The sequence below is a fragment of the Dendropsophus ebraccatus genome, chromosome 3 (genome assembly GCF_027789765.1).
Source record: "Dendropsophus ebraccatus isolate aDenEbr1 chromosome 3, aDenEbr1.pat, whole genome shotgun sequence".
In the NCBI taxonomy this organism is placed as follows: domain Eukaryota; kingdom Metazoa; phylum Chordata; class Amphibia; order Anura; family Hylidae; genus Dendropsophus; species Dendropsophus ebraccatus.
In genome coordinates, this window is record NC_091456.1 from 44378156 (window position 1) to 44399487 (window position 21332).

The 21332-nt window shown below is 40.4% G+C and overlaps 1 gene segment (V, D, J or C); it reads left to right on the top strand.

Moving 5' to 3' along the window:
* The first annotated feature begins 6869 nt into the window (after positions 1-6869).
* Positions 6870-20683, top strand: LOC138785545 (Ig gamma-2 chain C region-like). The segment is given in 6 exon segments: positions 6870-6942; positions 7128-7168; positions 16443-16742; positions 17850-18170; positions 18685-19005; positions 19954-20683. Coding segments are annotated over 5 exon segments (1275 nt in total).
* Positions 20684-21332: the final 649 nt, after the last annotated feature.

Sequence of the window (21332 nt, forward strand, 5' to 3'; positions counted from 1 at the left end):
AGCAAATATTTGCCATTAAATGACGGCCATCCACTCAATTACAACATTATGTGAACATAGCCTTTCTGTGTTTTCAATCCACTCCTTGTTTTGGTTGCTATACAGCCTCAAACATACAGCCTCAAATATACGTAGTGTGAACCCAGCCTTAAGGAGTACTCCAGCGAAAAGCTTTTTCCCAGTAATTGAAACACATTACAAAGTTATATAACTTTGTAATATGCGTCACTCACCTATCTGCCCCTCTTCCCTATCTTTCCCCCCTTAATTCCCCACCAAGAAGTGAAGTAAACTCATTCTTACCTAATCTTGAAAACAGACCACACAAAAAAAAATTCTGAATAAGCTGCAAACATTCTTGAGGGAACAAGTAGAAAAAAATGTTCTGTCTAAGAAAAACTGCAGAGGTATTTTTTACCTAAAACTCACTAAAATAGGCAGATCGTCTCAGTTTTAGAGACCGCCTAAGATCAATAAGAACGGGACTTGATCCCTCAGGTTAATTGACCATGTCCGGACAGTACATGGTGGAGATAAAAGAGTTCCGACCTTCACAGGCATCAAGAGAAAAGCAACCTTTATTGTTTATTTTTTATTACGTGCCATTTTTATAATCTCATTCAAATATCTTTTTTGTTATACACGATAGTTATGTGATGAAAAGTAAAAACTCATTTTCTTAAAACCGAAATTATCTTTATAATTTTTTTATTATTATTACAACAATAAAGGGGATTAAGGGTAGCAAATCACTTAAAACTATAATTTTACAATCAAATTAACTAGCAAACATAAAAAAATACTTGCAGTAAATCAAAATCCAGAATTTACTTATATAATTATAATTTACTTATAATTTACTTAAAATATTAGTTCCGTAATCAAAATTGACTAATGAATTGTGTGACCATTGGTTCTTTGTCTGGTCTAGGTAAAGGGGCAACATTTTTGCCAGTGTATCCCTCTTTGAAACCCAATCGCTCATTTTTTTCATCCTTTTCCACTTCTAAAACTTTACGCATAACTTCTTTCCCAAACTTCTGGCAAGAAGGCTCATACATAGCTTTGACTACCCAATCCTTTCTTCCTTTTGAGTACTCAACTCTGTGTTGAACTGTTCCACCTGGGTCTCCACTTATGGTAGCTTTCTTTATCATAGCCTTTATCAGAGAAACATTATTATTATGATCTAAAGGCAGTAAGATGCATTTGAGCAACCACTCCATCGTAGTAAAAATGCATTCTTTTTTACCTATATTTTAGGCACAAACTGTGGTATATTTTAAGGTCTTGGATATGACAAAATTCTGATAAATTGTGAAGATTTTTTTAGTAAATAAGGGTTTTCCACAATCTATTTCAAACTGCCATAACCTGGACTTTTGCGTTGCAACGACATAGTTTTGGGCAGCTGTTCTTCTGTCAAAGGAGAATTTGACTCCCCTTCAGAATCCAATGTTTCTCTAATGCTTCTGAATCACCTTCAGAAGTCTTTGCGGACCATCACATATGATTTTAATAGGTTGTATCCATGCACTCAAAATTGTATTTATTTTTTTTAAAACAGTTAAACTATTATTGCCCACAGCCATAGCTAGATGCCACACGTAAAATTGGAGATCTATTTGTAGGCATTTAGTTTCCAATACTTTCCAAATTGAGACATGATGATCTGTTGCGATCATAGCTATCTCAAAAAAATTTAAAAATAAGTTCTAAACAATTCTAATAATCTACCTTTTTTGTGCAGAGGAGAATGTTGGAAGCAATTTTTCGACTTTGAAAGTACTTTTTTTAAAATTCTATTTCCATCATTGAATACACACTGTACTATGCCGAGAAACCAGGGCTGTCGACCTGTCCATCAACCGTTAGAAGAATAGGCACTTTCTCCATTTGCCTAATCACTTCTTGCTCCTTTTTCCACTGCAAATCAATTGCTGGATACACACTCACCGGCTACTTTATTAGGTACACCTGTCCAACTGCACGTTACCACTTAATTTCTAATCAGCCAATCACATGGCGGCAACTGAGTGCATTTAGGCATGTAGACATGGTCAAGACAATCTCCTGCAGTTCAAACCGAGCATCAGTATGGGGAAGAAAGGTTATTTGAGTGCCTTTGAACGTGGCATGGTTGTTGGTGCCAGAAGGGCTGGTCTGAGTATTTCAGAAACTGCTGATCTACTGGGATTTTCACGCACAACCATCTCTAGGGTTTACAGAGAAGGGTCCGAAGAAGAAAAATAATGTTCAATAATGTTCCTGAGCATGGCAGTGCGGCAGGGCATGGTACGTTTAATTATTTCATGGAGGCAAGATTCAAACACATACATTTTACATCTTGCACTAGATAAAATCATCGCTGGCCTCAATTTTCTCATCCCTCGTCACTGTAAAAGATTCTTCAGGGAAAATGTCTGATCAAGGCTAGTTGATAGCTGATGTTCCTCTATTTCTTCTTATGGGGTCATTTCGAAAACACTTCGAATTGGTGACAGAGGAGTATAGAGGCTTTCCGATCCAGTAGATACTTCTAGATTGGATGTTCTCTTTTCGGCTCCTGTTTTTGTTTTCTAAAACATGTGCTGCCCTGGTTCAGTCTCATATACTAATAATTTAGTGGTTGACCTAGATGTTACAGAACGATGATTAGGTTTTTTTGTGGGTGTGGATGTTAGAATTGAACCAGTCCTTTTGCCATATAGAGTTGAGGGATTGTTGCCTGTAGATTCTATGCCTTCCCAAATCATTTCTCTTGATGGTTCGGGGAAACAGTACCATCAAATTCAGAGTTTTGGGTAAAGCAAATGACATACCTTCTGGGTTACTATTTGAAGGTGAATTATTGATGTAAAAAAATGTTTTCCCTAATATTTAATACGTCTGCATATTTTTTTTTCTATTTTATTTTTTGAACCTTGAAAAAGGCTGTAAAAATCTCTGAAGCGTTGCATCCGACTTTTGCATTGCTATGCTACACTTTGTTATTTTGCTGTCAGATTAAATAAATTACACATTTCTTCACTTAAATTGGAAGTGCTGTGGGAAATCCTTTTGCTTGTAGATGCCCGATCCTTGGTCAAGATTGTTCCTTCTGGCACCCTTTTCACCTCTGCATTTGTGCTGCTGAAATGCACTTTACCAAATAGATAGATGGCTATAAAGATGCATAGTATACATGGATACATAGAAGGATTGATAGAAATGGATAGAAGGAGGGACAGATAGATGCATTGAAGGAAGGATAGATATGTGCATTTAGATATCATTGAATGATAAATACATAATAATAAAAAAAAAGGTGTAGGGCTTTCTTTTCAATAAGCAGCCAGGTAAAAAACAGAACAGAAGCAGCCTAGTAACACCAGGGTTGGAAGGGGCATTAATTTTGGGTCTCCCCGGCCTAATATTACCAACCTGCCACTGCCAAGTCCTAGAGCGCCATTTTTTGAAGCTCTGTAAATGTAGTGGCTATGTGAAGAGCGTTTTTAGGTAGCCAATCTTTTATAATTCCCACCGAGGTACCGATTTAGCATAAATTATAATTTTTTTATTTTTTAAATAAATAATAATTTAATAATCTAATACGATCCCCAAAATGGTACTTCCATCTAATTGGCCTCTGTCAACCTTGGGTACGTACACTAGAACTGTGAAACCCACCGACATGTCCTTAAATTTATTCAGAAAAACTTCTTTAATTTTTTCGGTCGAACTTTTCAGGTGTTTTGCAGCATCTTCCCTTCCATCTTTAATGCTCTCTGCCTTTTGGCATAAATAGCACAGAACTTTCGACCCATATCCTCCTTCTCCTATGGTATTGCCACATATGGCAACCTACTTCCGAAAATATCTTAAGTAGCTCCATTGCTACTTTGGCGGCCCTTTTTGACATCAACGGACGAAGAAAGCAGAATTTCGTGGCGTGGTCCTGGTAGTTCAGTCGACTTCGACTTGGCCGCGATTGGTTTATTACAGGAGCTATGAGGTAAAATGATGGAGGGCGGGGGCGTGGCCTATGATCATCACATATGAACAGACATAGGAAAGCATTTTAGTAACCTGTGTTACCCACCGAAGGTCAGGCACAGCAGCGGGGAGCAGGAGGTATGTTGCAGGGGAAATTATAGAATTCAATTCCATCTTTTCCCTGAAAGTGGTCAGTGATTTGATCAAATCACTGACTTTCTTCAGGGAAATGATGGAAGAGTTTGGCCATTTCATCATTTCCCGGCATTTGATCAAATCCCTGATTCTATCATTTCACTGCAACATATACACTACATACAGCATACAGTACAGCATATACTATATACATTACATACAGTATAGCATATAATATATACACTACATATAGCATATACTCTATACACTACATACAGCATGCATTACAGCACATACTATATACACTACATAAAGCATATACTTTATACACTACATATAAAATATACTCTATACACTAAATGCAGCATACATTACAGCACACAGTACAGCACATACTCTATACACTAAATACAGCATACAAAACAGTAAAGCACTATATAGAGAGAGAGAGAGAGAGAGAGAGGGGGAGAAAGAGCATACACTACACCATTACTTGTTGCAGCCCTCATGTTCCCCAGTACTTAAATGGTGCAGGACCTTGATCATGTGATTGTGATGTCACAAAAAGCCCTGCACCCCCTTGGACAATGTAGCAGCAACCATTGCACATATGTAGTGGTTTTGCTGCTTGTTTTTACCAAAATCATCGCGTTCCCTACGCTGCAGTATGTGCAAACACAAGACAAGTCGAAACTCACACAATAAAAGAATAGTCGTCGGGCAAGGTTGGCAACAAACGGGCAGCAGAAGTACAGGAGCAAAATCCACAAGAAAGGTCGAGGTCACGAAATCCAGGTCAGAATCACTAATACACAAGGAAAGCAGATACTAGGACAAGGCACTATAACAGACAGTAGGCAAGGTAAACGGTAAAACAGAAACCAGAGACAATAACAGGAACAACGAGGACTAAGGGAGAACACTGAACCGAAAGGCAATAAACAAGCAAAGGGATCAGGAAACCAGGAATACAGATAATATGAGAAAAGGCAGGATCTAGCTGACAGACAAGCTGAACAAAGCTATCAAGAGCCCTGAGTGAAGGGAGAGACCAAGGTATAAGGGAACAGAAGTCCCGGACTGCAAGCTAATAGGCTGAACAGGAGAAACACAGAAAGCCAGAGGTGAGGAGACCTGTCAATCACAACACAGCAGACACAATTAGTGAAAAGACCAGAACAAGGAAAGTGCAGGGAGAACTAAGAAAACATGGACCGGATCACAAAATACATAGGCAAATAACAGAAGAAAACCAGGTACGGCGTTAATGCCAAAAGCGCAGTCTTTGGCGCAGAGGTCGAATCTTCGCAACAGAGGGTGGCACTGATGTCTTTTTAGGCGCTATCATGACATACTGTGTGTTTTTCCACACAGTTATCTCTCCCAGCCTCCCCATATACATGCATGTGTGCATGGCCTAAAATTCATGTGCTCTCTATGGGGAGGGGTAAGCCATGGTCAAACAGCTCTGGAGCCAGTTTATAATACCAAGACAGAGAAAATCCAACATAGCCAACTCTTCTTGACAGATGATGTCGGTAGACATTTAAGAGCCTGCCATACAAGTAAGATAATTGGCCTCCAGCCAACTTTAGTCTAAGGTGTATGGGCACCTTTACTCTTAGGGCCCTTTTACACGGAGCAGTAATTATCACTCTGTGTAATAGAGATAATAATCAGCCAATAAAACTATTGTTTGTTTAGGTCCTGACCTAAAACCATGGGCCACCGACCAAGCATCGCTACTTGTAATAGCGACGCAAGGCTGACAGCTGACAATTCAACAAAAAGTTTACATTACCTCTCCACAATCCCGGTCTTCACCTGTGCTCTGGTTCCTCCTCAGTCCAACGTGCTGCAGCTTTAGATCGGCCTCTCTCAGCTGACAGGCTGCTCAGTCAATTACTGGCCACGGTGGTCCCGACCCGCTCTGAAGCTGCAGCGTGCAGGACTGGGGAGGATGCAAAGCGCAGGGGGAAACCGGGAACGTGGATAGGTAATGTAAACTGTTTAGACAATGGCTGCACATTGTTAACTATGTCTGTGCAGCCCTTGTTAAATGATTGTTGGCACGTGTAATAGGTCCAGTAAACAAGCGCCCATCTAGCAGATTGGCGCACGTTTACGGTATTGATTGGGAAGTCATCGGCCCGTGTAATAGGACCCTTAGGATAACTTCTTTAGGGAAACTGCTTACAAATTGCCTACAATATAGGAATCTAAAAAAAAGAGAAAACATGACAGGAACAGCTGGTTTCATTGAACATGTGAAGTGTGAAATCATTTCTATCTGTTTCATATACTCCCCCAGTCACAGAACTTGAAACAGTGCACAAACATAGGTGCCAAATGTATATACCAGCCCGACTGAGGCTAGATATTCTAATGGGCTGCTTACAAGAACTAAGGTTGTGTTTCTTAGACAGTGAAGGAAAACTCTTTAACAGGATGTTACATTATTGGACTTGGTATAGTTCTGTTTCCTTGTATTACCAGACTCAAAGGACTGTCAGCCGTATGGGAGCTATCTACAGAGGTAAGAGTCCATCATAGTAATACATCTGAAGTAGATATTAACGCGTTTTAAGCCATTTATTAATAGGAACGTGTGGGAGGAAAGGGGGATTTTACATTGAATATAATTGCCTTCAGTGTTAATAGGAGCAGTAATCTTCTCATTTCTAGCAGACATCTGTGCAACTAAAATGTGTTCCAAACATGTGAATAGGGCAGTCTCTGCAACATGTACATGTAGAGAAGAACAAGTGCCAAAAGCCTGAATATTAACTATACCATCAAACAACATGGCAACTGGAAATATTTCAGAGTAAGGTATATACATTTCATCCAAGATCACTTATACCATAAAACCATATTATTATTATTATTATTATTTTTATTTATTTATAATACATGATGATTCCTAGAAATACGATTAACTGCAATTTATCTGGGATTTACCAAGCTATGTCTGAGAATTATGTTCCCTTACACCTTTTTTTTTTCTCTTAAAACAGAATCCACGTGACTAATGTATTGAAATGGAACATGAATACTGGTAGGTATCTCCAGATCACAGTTGCATAATTTGATAAGTGGAATAGATGGATGAATAGAACATAGATATGAAATGATAGATAGATAGATAGATAGATAGATAGATAGATAGATAGATAGATATGAAATCTTGGTTTACTTTTTGATTGACTGATAGCATGAGAATTCATTCATTTTATATTGTTAGTTATTCTGATTTTACAATAATGAGAAGGACTGAGATTATTTTGGTTAATTATGTGAATACAGATTGATGAGGTATGTGTGATTCAATGCTGAATGTGTAGTTTATAAGGAAGGAAGGAAGGAAGGGACTTCATATGAAAAGCATCTGTGTTTAGTGAGGAGCTAAGCCATAAAAAATATGTAATGATTTACAATGATTAACATGTGGACATGATGTGTAACTATCTGGATGTATACCAGGGATAGGGAGCCTTGGCTCTCCAGCTGTTGCAAAACTACAATTCCCATCATGCCTGGACAGCCAAAGTGAAGCTTTGGCTGACCAGGCATGATGGGAATTGTAGTTTTGCAACAGCTGGAGGGCTGGAGTTTCCCCATCCCTGATTTATACAGTGTATACTGTATTAGCTATATTAGGTAAAGGCTAGGAATGTAATACAATTGGTATATGATGCATTCTTTAATTCTTAGAACATCATAGCTACTAGAGGCATAGCTACTGAATGAAGTGGCAGAAGGGAAAAGGATTTGGAGATGACTAGGAAATGTATTTTATTACAGTTTCCTATATGTGAAGACTATGAGGGGTAGCTGAAAGTTTATAAAGATAACAATGTAGATGTACAGCTTGTGTATGGCTAGATGGATATACACATGGATATAGAGATACATACTTCATTGTTATAGCATGAGGGTGTATTGCAAAGCTGCACTGAGGTCCATACAGTTTTTTACTGTTGCATTAAAGCACAGGAGTAAACAGCAAGCTTAGTGCTAGCTCTTGGCAGAGGTAAAGACAGACTGGAAAGGCTAAAGGAAAGACTAAAGACCAGATGGAGGTTCCAGAGTAGACTTCTATGCTTGCAGGTTCGTGTAGTTCTCGTGACAGAGCTACTGCCAGTCTTGGACACAGGTACGTGACAAATTATCCCACTTGGCAATTCAATATGCAGGGAAAGAGGCATACCGTATAGGCTACATGACAGTACAGGAGAAAGCATTAGGGTCTATTCATGCCATTTTACTGCACCACGTGAAACAAAAAACCCTTAAGCTGAGCAGGCCTGGACGGATGCATGCTATTGCTAAGCTGTCTAAACCAATAAAACAGCAGGTGATAATGTAATGCACTGCGCATCTAGAGACATGTACTAGCAGAAATGCTCAGCTGTGCAATGGTGCCTGAAATAACGGGGAAAAGTATCAAGCTCTGCTAGGGAAGATGTTCAGATGTAGACATAAGCCGTCCTAGACATATATATGGTTAGCATGATGAGGTAAAGGGAGGAGCAAAAGGCTAAATATCAAGCTATACAAGCCTGGAGAGGAGCAGAGGGTAAATGATTAGCCATGTACAATAGCAGGGGTACATTGTTAGCTCTGCTGTACAGAAGCTGCATGACTGAGTAGGCGTCCTTTATGCTTTAGAAAGGGCTACTGCCAAAGTTAAGTTCCCATCAGGGTCAAAGGTTCCATTTGGCGCCTCCTTGCATGACTGCCTGAAATAATAGGGATGAACTGCATCTACTACAAGCCTAGTGAGGGGGAATACAGAGCTTTACATGGCTGCCTGAAATAATAGGGGTACACTGCATGTACTACAAGCCTAGTGTGGGGGAATACAGAGCCCTGTAAGAATGCCTGAAATAATAGGGATACACTGCATGTACTACAAGCCTAGTGTGGGGGAAATACAGAGCTTTACATAGCTGCCTAAATAATAGGGGTACACTGCATGCACTACAAGCCTAGTGAGGGGGAATACAGAGCCTTACATAGCTGCCTGAAATAATAGGGATACACTGCATGCACTACAAACCTAGTGAGGGGGAATACAGAGCCTTACATGGCTGCCTGAAATAATAGGGGTACACTGCATGTACTACAAGCCTAGTGTGGGAGAAATACAGAGCTTTACATAGCTGCCTAAATAATAGGGGTACACTGCATGCACTACAAGCCTAGTGAGGGGGAATACCGAGGTTTACATAGCTGCCTGAAATAATAGGGGTACACTGCATGTACTACAAGCCTAGTGAGAGGGGAATACAGAGCCCTGTAAGAATGCCTGAAATAATAGGGATACACTGCATGTACTACAAGCCTAGTGTGGGGGAATATAGACCCTTGTATGGCTGCCTGAAATAATAGGGATACACTGCATGTACTACAAGCCTAGTGTGGGGGAATATAGACCCTTGTATGGCTGCCTGAAATAATAGGGATACACTGCATGTACTACAAGCCTAGTGAGGGGGAATGCAAAGCTCTGCATAGCTGCCTAAATAATAGGGGTACACTGCATGTACTACAAGCCTAGTGAGGGGGAATACAGAGCTTTACATAGCTGCCTAAATAATAGGGGTACACTGCATGTACTACAAGCCTAGTGTGGGGGAATACAGAGCTCTACATAGCTGCCTGAAATAATGGGGTACACTGCATACACTACAAGCCTAGTGTGGGGGAATATAGACCCTTGTATGGCTGCCTGAAATAATAGGGATACACTGCATGTACTGCAAACCTAGTGAGGGGGAATACTGAGCCTTACATGGCTCCCTAAAATAATAGGGGTGAACTGCATGTACTACAAGCCTAGTGTGTGTGTGGGGGGGATGCTGAACTTTACATGGCTGCCTGATATAATAGGGGTACACTGCATGCACTACAAGCCAAGTGAGGGGTAATGCCAAGCCTTACATGGCTGCCTAAAATAATAGGGGTGAACTGCATGTACTACCAGCCTAGTGGGGGGGATGCTAAACTTTACATGGCTGCCTGAAATAATAGGGGTACACTGCATGCACTACAAGCCTAGTGTGGGGGAATACAGAGGTTTGTATGGCTGCCTAAATAATAGGGGTACACCTCATGCACTACAAGCCTAGTGTGGGGGAATGCTGAGCCTTACATAGCTGCCTAAATAATTGGGGTACACTGCATGTACTACAAGCCTAGTGAGGGGGAATACAGAGCTTTACATAGCTGCCTAAATAATAGGGGTACACTGCATGTACTACAAGCCTAGTGTGGGGGAATACAGAGCCTTACATGGCTGCCTAAATAATAGGGATACACTGCATACACTACAAGCCTGGGGAGGGGGAATACAGAGCCTTACATGGCTGCCTGAAATAATAGGGGTACCCTGCATGCACTACAAGCCTAGTGTGGGGGAATATAGACCCTTGTATGGCTGCCTGAAATAATAGGGGTACACTGCATGTACTGCAAACCTAGTGAGGGGGAATACTGAGCCTTACATGGCTCCCTAAAATAATAGGGGTGAACTGCATGTACTACAAGCCTAGTGTGTGTGTGGGGGGGATGCTGAACTTTACATGGCTGCCTGAAATAATAGGGGTACACTGCATGCACTACAAGCCAAGTGAGGGGTAATGCCAAGCCTTACATGGCTGCCTAAAATAATAGGGGTGAACTGCATGTACTACCAGCCTAGTGGGGGGGATGCTAAACTTTACATGGCTGCCTGAAATAATAGGGGTACACTGCATGCACTACAAGCCTAGTGTGGGGGAATATAGACCTTTGTATGGCTGCCTGAAATAATAGGGGTACACTGTATGCACTTGAAGCCTAGTGAGGTGTAATGATGAGCCTTACATAGCTGCCTAAAATAATAGGGGTGAACTGCATGTACTACAAGCCTAGTGTGGGGGAATACAGAGGTTTGTATGGCTGCCTAAATAATAGGGGTACACCTCATGCACTACAAGCCTAGTGTGGGGGAATGCTGAGCCTTACATAGCTGCCTAAATAATTGGGGTACACTGCATGTACTACAAGCCTAGTCAGAGGGGAGGGAAAGCTGAGCTTTACATAGCTGCCTAAATAACATGTGTAAACAGCGTGTACTACAAGCCTAGTGAGGGGAAATAAGGAGCCTTACATGGCTGCCTGAAGTAATAGGGGTACACTGCATGTACTACAAGCCTAGTGTGTGGGAATGCTGAGCTTTACATGGCTGCCTGAAATAATAGGGGTACACTGCATGTACTACAAGCCTAGTAAAGGGTAATGCTGAGTCTTACATAGCTGCCTAAAATAATAGGGGTACACTGCATACACTACAAGCCTAGTGAGGGGGAATACAGAGCCTTACATAGCTGCCTGAAATAATAGGGGTACACTGCATGCACTACAAGCCTAGTGAGGGGTAATGCTGAGCCTTACATGGCTGCCTGAAATAATGGGGGTACACTGCATGTACTACAAGTCTAGTGTGGGTGAATATAGACATTTGTATGGCTGCCTGAAATAATAGGGGTACACTGCATGCACTACAAGCCTAGTGAGGGGGAATGCATAGGTTTGTATGGCTGCCTGAAATAATGGGGTACACTGCATGCACTACTAGCCTAGTGAAGGGTAATGCTGAGCCTTACATGGCTGCCTAAATAATAGGGGTACACCTCATGCACTACAAGCCTAGTGAGGGGGAATACAGATGTCTGTATGTTTGCCTAAAATAATTGGGATACACTGCGTGTACTACAAGCCTAGTGAGGGGGAATGCATAGGTTTGTATGGCTGCCTAAATAATAGGGGTACACTGCATGCACTACAAGCCTAGTGAGGGGGAATACAGAGCCTTACATAGCTGCCTAAATAATAGGGGTACACTGCATGCACTACAAGCCTAGTCTGGGGGAATACAGAGGTTTACATGGCTGCCTACTAATATTTACTTTCTGTAAATATGCAGAATCTGAAAAAAAAAAAGGTGTGTATAGGTTCTATACTGTCTGTATACAGATAGAAATATACGGTCATGTGAAGGAGGCCTCAGAAGACTAAATGAAAAGAGTTCTAGTAATGCCCTACAAGCCTACACATAGGTGCTTGGCTACATAAAATAGCAGTGGTAAAGATAATATGGAAATATATAGCCTAGTAAAGCTACATGATATAACATGGTTAAAAATCAAGCTCACCAAGCCTGGAGAGAGGTCATGAAAAACATACTAGGGGAGATTTATTAAGCTGGTGTAAGGTGAAACTGGCTCAGTTGCCCCTAGCAACCAATCAGATTCCACCTTTCATTCCTCACAGACTTTTTGAAAAATGAAAGGTGGAATCTGATTGGTTGCTAGGGGCAAATAAGACAATTCTACTTCACACCAGTTTCATAAATCTCCCCCACTGTGCTTTATATGGATACACAAATGAGCAGGTCTAAGTTTTATCCATTGCAAGATAGCTGTGCTGTGTGGACAGAACATAATTGCTCGGCATAGACAGCGTAGAGATCTATGCTGTCTATACCAGCGGACATAATCTGACCGCAAAGCCCGTCATCGGAAATTAGCAGTTATAAAGGGACAACCCCTTAAAATAACATAATAAGAAGTCTATGACACAGGCGGAAACGCGAGCGGTGGATTCTGCGACGCATTTTACGTCGCTTTTCAAAAGCGTTAGGTAGCATATCTTTTTTTATGGTATAGGAAGCAGGAAGCAGTAGGTCACTGCAAAAAACCCAAAAACAAACTCTTTGGCTATATTTACACTGCCTTCAGATGAACATCTTTAATTTGTGTACTGGGAAAGCCCCTAATGCACATGTCAATCATAGCTATTGACCCACTGGAGGCCAAAAGGGTACCCATTTATCCTCAGTCAGGGTGGCATGTGTTTTTTTTTTTTACTGCATAAAAAAGTGCAGAAGATTGTGCTTTCCTATACAGTAAACCACCCACTGAAAAATGAATGTACCACACATTATTCTTTGTTCTGCAATGTGGCCAGTGGCCGATGTATGTCATTGTATGGCTATACAGTGGTATTTATCAGAGGCATACCCCATATATACTCCAGAATAGGCGGCTTAAGCACAGGAGGACACTTCCAGCTGTAAGACACCACTGAGGCATAGTCCAGTATTTTAGGCTTTGTAAGCCTCAATCCTCATCTGGAGGCATGGCATTACATATATAGTTACTATCCATGCGTTTGGTCAACATTTGGGGTGTTGGGCTCCCTGTAGATTACCCTGGCCTTTAGAGATGAGCACAACACAAGGATGCTCAAGTTTGACCGTTCAGCATTTCATTGAAGAAAGAGTTATAGAAAACATAGAGGCAGTCTATAGCTGTATCCAAGTTTTCCAGGACTCTCAAAGGCACAGGTGTTAAACTCAGGCGGCATGATGGAAATTGTAGTTTTGCAACAGCTGGATGGCCTAAGTTTGACACCCCTGTTCTAGGACTTACGCCAACTTTTTCAGTCACCAGTATTTATAGTAAATGTTGATGGTCAGACTCGAGTACGTTTGAGTTGCGCTTATCTCTACAGGCCTGGTCAACGTTTTCAGTCGTTAGATCCATTGTATTAAGCTGATCATCAGCACATCTCCATGACAAAAAACAGATTGTCTTAGCGGATCAACCACTTTAGGACTAGTATCATATGTAGCATTTTCTAGGAAAGCACCATGTTTATTGTTTTGTTTTGTTTTTTTTGTTTTGTTTTGTTTTTTTACCTGCTTTTTTGGAAGAAAAGTGCTGTGGCCAGAACCTAGCATAAAGTCCTTAGGAGAGTATTAACAGTGCTACAGACTCAATGTTTTTTTTTCTTGACTTTGGGTAAATTTTATGGGTCAGTGAAAGAAAAAAAAGTTATGTTTTACATTGACTTTTTTCAAGGGCTTTGTGGCATTTTATTCCCACAGACGATTAGTGTGCATTTTTATGTGTTGTTGTGGCATTTTTAACATTGAAACTTATCAAAGGGGATATTGGAAAAGAAGTGTAATCTGTGTTTCGGTCACCAAGGGCGGGACTTAGCACAGAGGGGGGTGACTTCACACAAAGAATGGGGGCACCCCTTGTGCTGAGTTTACTACCCTTTGGCATACATTGTAGTGAATCTCTATGCCAGGTCTGAGCTGGTGAAGATTTCTGAGGCTGCCGCGTGGTCAGATGTACTGGAATTTATCTAGATCAGGCAGGTGCCTCTAATAAATCCTGTGCACACTTAGGCTACTGGAGAATAACTTAAAATGTCAGAGAGACATGTGGAAAGATTTCATTGGTTTGACAGATCATGATAACTGCACTGCCGCTCAGTCAGCTCCCCGCTCTGTCAGTGAGAAGAGTCAAGCTCAAATAATTATGTCAGCTGACCAAATCATCATGTGACATACAGCTGGTAGAGGACCACACTGAGCACGGCTTTTTCCTGGCTTGTTCTCCCGATCAGTCAGGACAAACAGACCCGGACTGATGGAAAATTTCTTGACATATCTCTCCGACATGTCAAAGGTTTTTCATAATGACAGTGACACTTTAAGTCCAGAGTGTGAAGCCATGTTAAGATGCATTTGCACCTTGACAGGTAGGTAAATGGTCTGAAAAACTGAGTGGCCTGATGAAGTATGCCAAACTTGTTACAGTGTACATGTTTGCATGGTTGTTGCCGGATCAGCTGTGATATTCTCCCTCCATCTGTAAGTTTGGGTCACCCTGGATACCAACACGCAACAAGACCGTAATGGATCAGAATGAGGGTTGCGCAAATTACAGTCTCATTGTGTGTTTGTATCCATGGAGACCCAAACTTCCGGATGAAAAGAGGAAATCTGATTTGGCAATGGCGCGAGATATGACTATAAGGTGGCGTAAGAAGAGGAATGTGTCTAACATATGAAGAGAGTTGTTCAAAATGTATTATGCCAACTTTAACATTTTGATAAATATGGCACAATTTACATCATTTACATCCACTCTCCTTTTGGGCCTCATTTTTTAAAGCTTTCTAAAGAAGAATGGACTTTTTGGCAGAGGTATCTAATCAAAATGCAAATTTAAGGCCAAACTGACACCAGGATATACTCCTTTATTTAAATGCACCATAGTATGGAGACAAGTCCTTTGGTTAATAGTACCTAATACAATGGACTGTATTCAATCCCTCTATCTCTCCTTACCTCCCCACGCCATTGAATTACATCTGCTTACAGTTCTCTGCTTGGACCTAAAATGATAAGGTTTACTCTATATTAAGAAATCTCACATAATACTATTCCCTATACTAGAGGTATAACAAATAGGAAGAGGGAGATTGTGATCCCGCTGTATAGAGCTCTGGTGACATCACATCTGCAGTAATATGTCCAGTTCTGGAGACCTCACCTAAAAAAGGATATTGATAAAATAGAACAGGTCCAAAGACGGGCCACAAAAATAGTAGATGATGTGAGGCATAAACCATGTCAGGAAAGACTTAAGGATTTGAATCTTTATAGTCTGGAGGAAAGAAGGGAAAGGGGGGACATGATTGAAACCTTTAAGTATGGTAAAGGACTAAATAAGGTTCAGGAGCGGAGTGTTTTTAGTAAAAAACTGAGCTCAAGAACAAGAGGACACAGTGAAAGGTTAGTTGTGGTAAGATCAGAAGCAACGTGAGAAAATATTACTTTTACTAAAAGAGTAGTAGATGCTTGGGACACACTTCCAGCAGATGTGGTTGCTAAATCTACAATAACTGAATGTAAACCTGCCTGGGATAAACATATATCTATCCTAAGATAATAAGAAAGGAAATACTAAAAGAGCAGACTAGGCGGACCCAGTGGTCTTCTTCTGCCATCAATCTTCTATGTTTCTAAGTTTTAATCCATGCTAAACTGCAAATTACAAATACTTGGTGTTTGGTTATTAAGGCTAAACAACCCAAAATATTACAGTTGACTTTTCTATGTTACTACACCAATATAAGTCTAACCATTTGGACGGGCAAAGCTGGTAGCACCTGAGTCCTGGTGCCTAGTGGGGCGCTTTAAAATCCTATAAAGGGAGATCAAAACTATGAATGACTTGTGAGGTTTGGGATCTTGTTAAAAAAATTATACTTTGGTTTAAAATAATTTTTCAATGAAAGCTGTATTATTTTGTGATTTTAGTGCGGGAAGCCCCTTTATTCAACAGGGAACTTACTTTACTACAAATAAATTATCATTTGTTACTATAAAATAAAAGTTATGTTCTAAGTCTTACTTTCTATGTATAGTACTACCTTGTTGCCACTAGATTTTACAATGTTTCTTCCTTTTATTTCATTTTCAGCTACCGCAACAGGTCCTTCAGTCTTTCCTCTGGTGCCCTGCTGCAATTCTGTGTCCTCTGATACAGTCTCTATTGGGTGTTTGTCTACGGGTTACTTTCCTACCCCTGTAAACACACAGTGGAATTCAGGTTCTATAACAAGTGGAATTAGGAACTTCCCAGCTATACTTGGAAGCCAGGGCACATACATCTCAACCAGTCTGCTGACTATTGCTGCATCTGAATGGACAAGTAAAAAGAAATATGTGTGTAATGTACAACACAGCGCAAGTGGTATTAAAGTTGATAAAGAGGTTCAAGGTGAGATCACAATTATTTCTTAATGACTAAGTGGTTCTACATACTCAATGTGGTTAGATGTGTGACTGCTAAGAGTAGCTTATGTGCTGTGCTGAGATGGTAAGAAGAAATAATCAACATAGCCACACTATAAAGCATACTTGTCATTTCAGGTAACTTTTCAAGATAACCTGTTGTTTGTGTAGAACTATTACTGGCCACAGTATAACTTATGGCGCTGTTAACTACTATGCAAGTTTCAGCTCTAATTTTGAGTTGGACCTGAGCTAGTGAGTAGAGCCTAGCCTTTGATATGGCTCCTATACGCTGCACACACAGAGAAGAGAGGATACTGCTCCCCTGCATCTCTGCATTGTAAGCTGTGAGCCCCTCACTATGTGAGATTTATTACACCCATCTCTTGGGGGGGGGGAAGGATTAGTGACACAAATTCCACATTTTTCTTTTAAATTTGGGTCGCCCTCATATAGCACCCATAACATCTATTTGTTTCAGATAGGTATATAGATTTGTAATTTACTTTTTTTTTAATCTAAAGTCTTTCCATCCCAGCTGCTGTACGCCCTGCAGGATATAGTGTTTTTTTTTTTTTTTTTTTTCAGTATTACACAGTGCTCTCTGCTGCCACCTCTGTCCAAGACAGGAACTGTTCAGAGCAGGAAAGGCTTTCTATGGAAATTTGCTACAGCTCTGGACAGTTCCTGTCTCGGACAGAGGTGTTAGCAGAGAGCACTGTGTCAGACTGGAAAGAAACAGCACGTATAGCAGCTGATAAGTATGTGAACACTTGAGATTTTTAAATAAAATTAAATTACAAATGTATATATCTTTCTGAAACCAGTTGATTTGAAAGAAAAAGATTGTCACTGGATAACCCCTTTAAGGGAATAATCTCCTCTGGCATTTCTATTTAAACAGTAATAACATTACAATTGTCAACACAGATAGCTCGCCATGGAGTGTGAGCTTCCTGTGCTATCCCCTACTATTCCACCTGGTCTTGTGTTAATAAAAAATCTCTATAATGTCTGTTTGCATTACACACAGTCACTTACTAAAGAGGAACATAACCCGTGATAATATACAATGTTTTTCCTATTTCTTTAGCATGTTCAGAAAAAACCCCAGTTCCGCCTACAGTAAAAGTCATGCAGGCTTCCTGCGGTGAAAGTGGTTCTGTTGATCTGGTATGTCAAATCAGCGGATACAGTCCTAAAGACATTAACATCCAATGGCTATTGAATGGAGAGCCAACCTCGATTATCCCACATAACAGCACTCCTTACACAGAAAATGACGGCACCTTTGGATCTTTTAGCAAAGTCAGTGTCCCAAAAGATGACTGGAATTCTGGAGATACCTACGCATGTAAAGTGAATCATCCAGCAAGCGAGACCAAAACGCAAGACACTATACATAAGTGTCCAGGTAACAATGGCCTTCTTAATCATTTGTGGGGACATTGTAATGATGACGACTGATAAAAGCCTTGTGAAGAGTAGATGGAGTTAGCCACACCAATGGACCCTGGTAGGTAGAGGGATGCTTGTTGGAAAGCCCAGAATCCCCAGAAGGGCTTACATAGCTTGTGGGAAGGAGTTCCAACAGCATCCAATGATGAATTTCAATCTTTATTGAAGGCCAAGCTTACAGATGATACAACGTTTTGACCCTCACTGGGGTCCTTGTCAAGTGGAGGTCGAAAAGTCGTATTCTCTAAGCTTAGCCTTCAATAAAGATTGAAATTCATGATTGGATCCAATGGCTGAGAAAAGTCACAGCTATAAAACAGGTTTCAAATATTTTAAGAAGTTTTATTATTCATTCCCATATCCAAGTGATCTTTACTCCCACAACAATATATGTTCTTATGCTGCTGAGATATAACTAATAGTTATAATAATGAATGTATCCGTTATGTCTTCTTACATTCTACTTACAGTGCCGGAAAATCTAGTTCCAAAGGTTGTTGTCCTTCCTCCATCTCCTAAAGACATCTTAATCACTAATCAACCCAAAGTTACCTGTCAGGTCTCTCAGGTAGAATCTCCAGAGGCTGTGACCATCAAATGGACCCGAGCAGATGGCAAAAGATCAGTCATATTTGCTTCAGACCCTGAACTAGATCATTCTGGGAGGTATATTCTGAAAAGTATATTAAAGCTAAGTTTATCTGACTGGTCAAGTGGCCAAGTCTTCACCTGCGTTGTCCAAGCTAGTGATCTTCCATCTCCAATAGAAAAGTCAATTAAAAAGATAGAAGGTAAGGATATTAGTTTCTGTATCTGTAAGCTATATTGCGTTAATCAGGGTCGGGGTGTGCAACCTGTTTGGCTGTACAGGAAGCATTGGCTTCCCCTTTTAAAGTGTCACTGTCGTTATAACTGTCAAAATCTAAATGAACAGTAGATGTGAAATAAAGCAAGTTTGCAATTTACATTCATTATTTTATTTATTTATTTTTGTTGTTATCATGCTGTAAAACAAAGCTGAACTTACCAGAAATCCAGGTCCGGTCTCCTGAAGGAAGATTTTCTGACTTGTGCTGGATAAAAAAAAAGCAGACTAAACACAGGAATTCTGGCCAGTACAGATAATCACGGCTCAATGTGTCCATCAATCACATGATGCGCTCAGATGGCCTGGGAAACACGGGGCTTCCTGTCTTCTGACTCTTTGAGAAAAAAAAGAGTCAGAAAACAGGAAGTGCCGTGTTTTCCATGAGAACTTTAAAAAAAATAAAATAAATGTAAATTGCAAACTTGCTTTATATCACATCTACTTTTTGTTTAGAATTTAAACGTTATAATGGCAGAAACACTTTAAGGGGACATCACATGTTCCCTATTGTGACTATTATCGTTCATAATTAGGATTGATTACTTGTAGTAGATTGAAATATATATGGCACCATTATTTGGTCTCCAGTAGTATTATCTGAGCACCCTATAGTGATATTTACTTATTTTTTATGTAGAATTACTACTTGGATGCTGTATATTATTTTTACCCTGTATGCCAGTGTTGGCTATGTATAGCATTTTAAGGCTACTGTTCAGGTCAAAATATGGCACTGTTATTAGGACACCTAACTCACTGTGGTCCAGGTATTTTGTGCTATCTTCTGACTTTCCCACCTTATTGGTAATCGTACAGCAGTATGGAGGGATATACAATCTGTTTCTAATGTCTTCTGTCCATTTCTCTTTAGTGGAAAGCACAGACCCATCAGTTTATATCTTCCCGCCGCATGCAAATGAACTTGCTACCCACGACTTTGTCACTATAACCAGCCTTGTTAAAGGCTTCAAGCCAAGCCCTATCTATGTACAGTGGCTGAAGAATGGCATGGTCCAAGGTGAAGAATACTACAAGAACACCGAACCCATGCAGCTAGAAGATGAAGAAACCTACTTTATGTATAGCACACTCACAATTGAGAAATCTGACTGGAATAGAGGAGCAATTATAACATGCAAAGCTGTTCACAGCAAGATCACTTCCCAAGACATAAAGAAATCTAGGGGTAAATGATTTTTTTTGTGATTTTCTCCCTGTCCAGACCCTAAACAAATGCTTATTGTCTTATGTGTTCCATTTATTATTCAGTTATATCCCATTTCTTATCCGATTGATGTGTGGAACATCAGCCTGCAATGTTTCAGCACTATAAAGTCATGTAGATGTTAAGTTAGCTATACTTAGTTGTGTTTTTTTTCATTGGACAAAGTTATAAAGCGCCAATACCAAAACATCCCATAGATTTTCCCTAAACATATAGTAACTGCATTATACTAATATTATCCATAATGATTTCTAACCAATATATGTTATGTATATCTACTATGTATCCCTTCTCGTGTGTCTGGTGTGTGGAACACTAGAATTTGTCTTGTTATGTCATGCGTGCTTGTAACCTAATAAACTCTTGTTTAAAATGATATTACTAAACCAAAAATGTCTATTGTTTTGTCTACTGGAGTTCTAAAGCTACTACTAATCTTACGCAAAGAAAAAAAAAAACTTTAAGGCGAATGTACCATCAGTTACCTGATGGCACATGATGAATAGACTGGCACCGCCATGAAGCACTGGAGGTGGGCCCACCGGCTCCCAGTGTGATGATCTCCCCTCTGTGACACGGCTTCATTAGAATCAATGGTGCCGCGTCACAGAAGGGTGGGGGTTTCATCACACTGGGGCCAGCAGGTCCGCCTCCAGTGCTTCAGGCCGGGAGGTTGCCAAGGAATAGACCAGCCCTGTGCACGGGAAACGGCTGTGGTTCAAAAGAAAGACCGCGGCAGTGACATCCCCGCGCCAGCACCAGTCTATTCATGTAAAAAACTTAAAGCGATGTACCTGAATACGTACCTGATGTACGGAATATGTTGTCGCCGTGAAGATTCTAGTTTAATGTTTCGACTATGTGGACACACAAAGGCTATTTGTATAGGAAGTAACATAGTTACATGGAGTGTGGGGACTAAAGGACCATGGCTTATCAGAGGATTTCAACATTAAACTAATGGTTTAATAAGGCAAAATGGAAAGGAGCTGTAGTCATTGGGAAAACCAACTGGGCTTCCATGG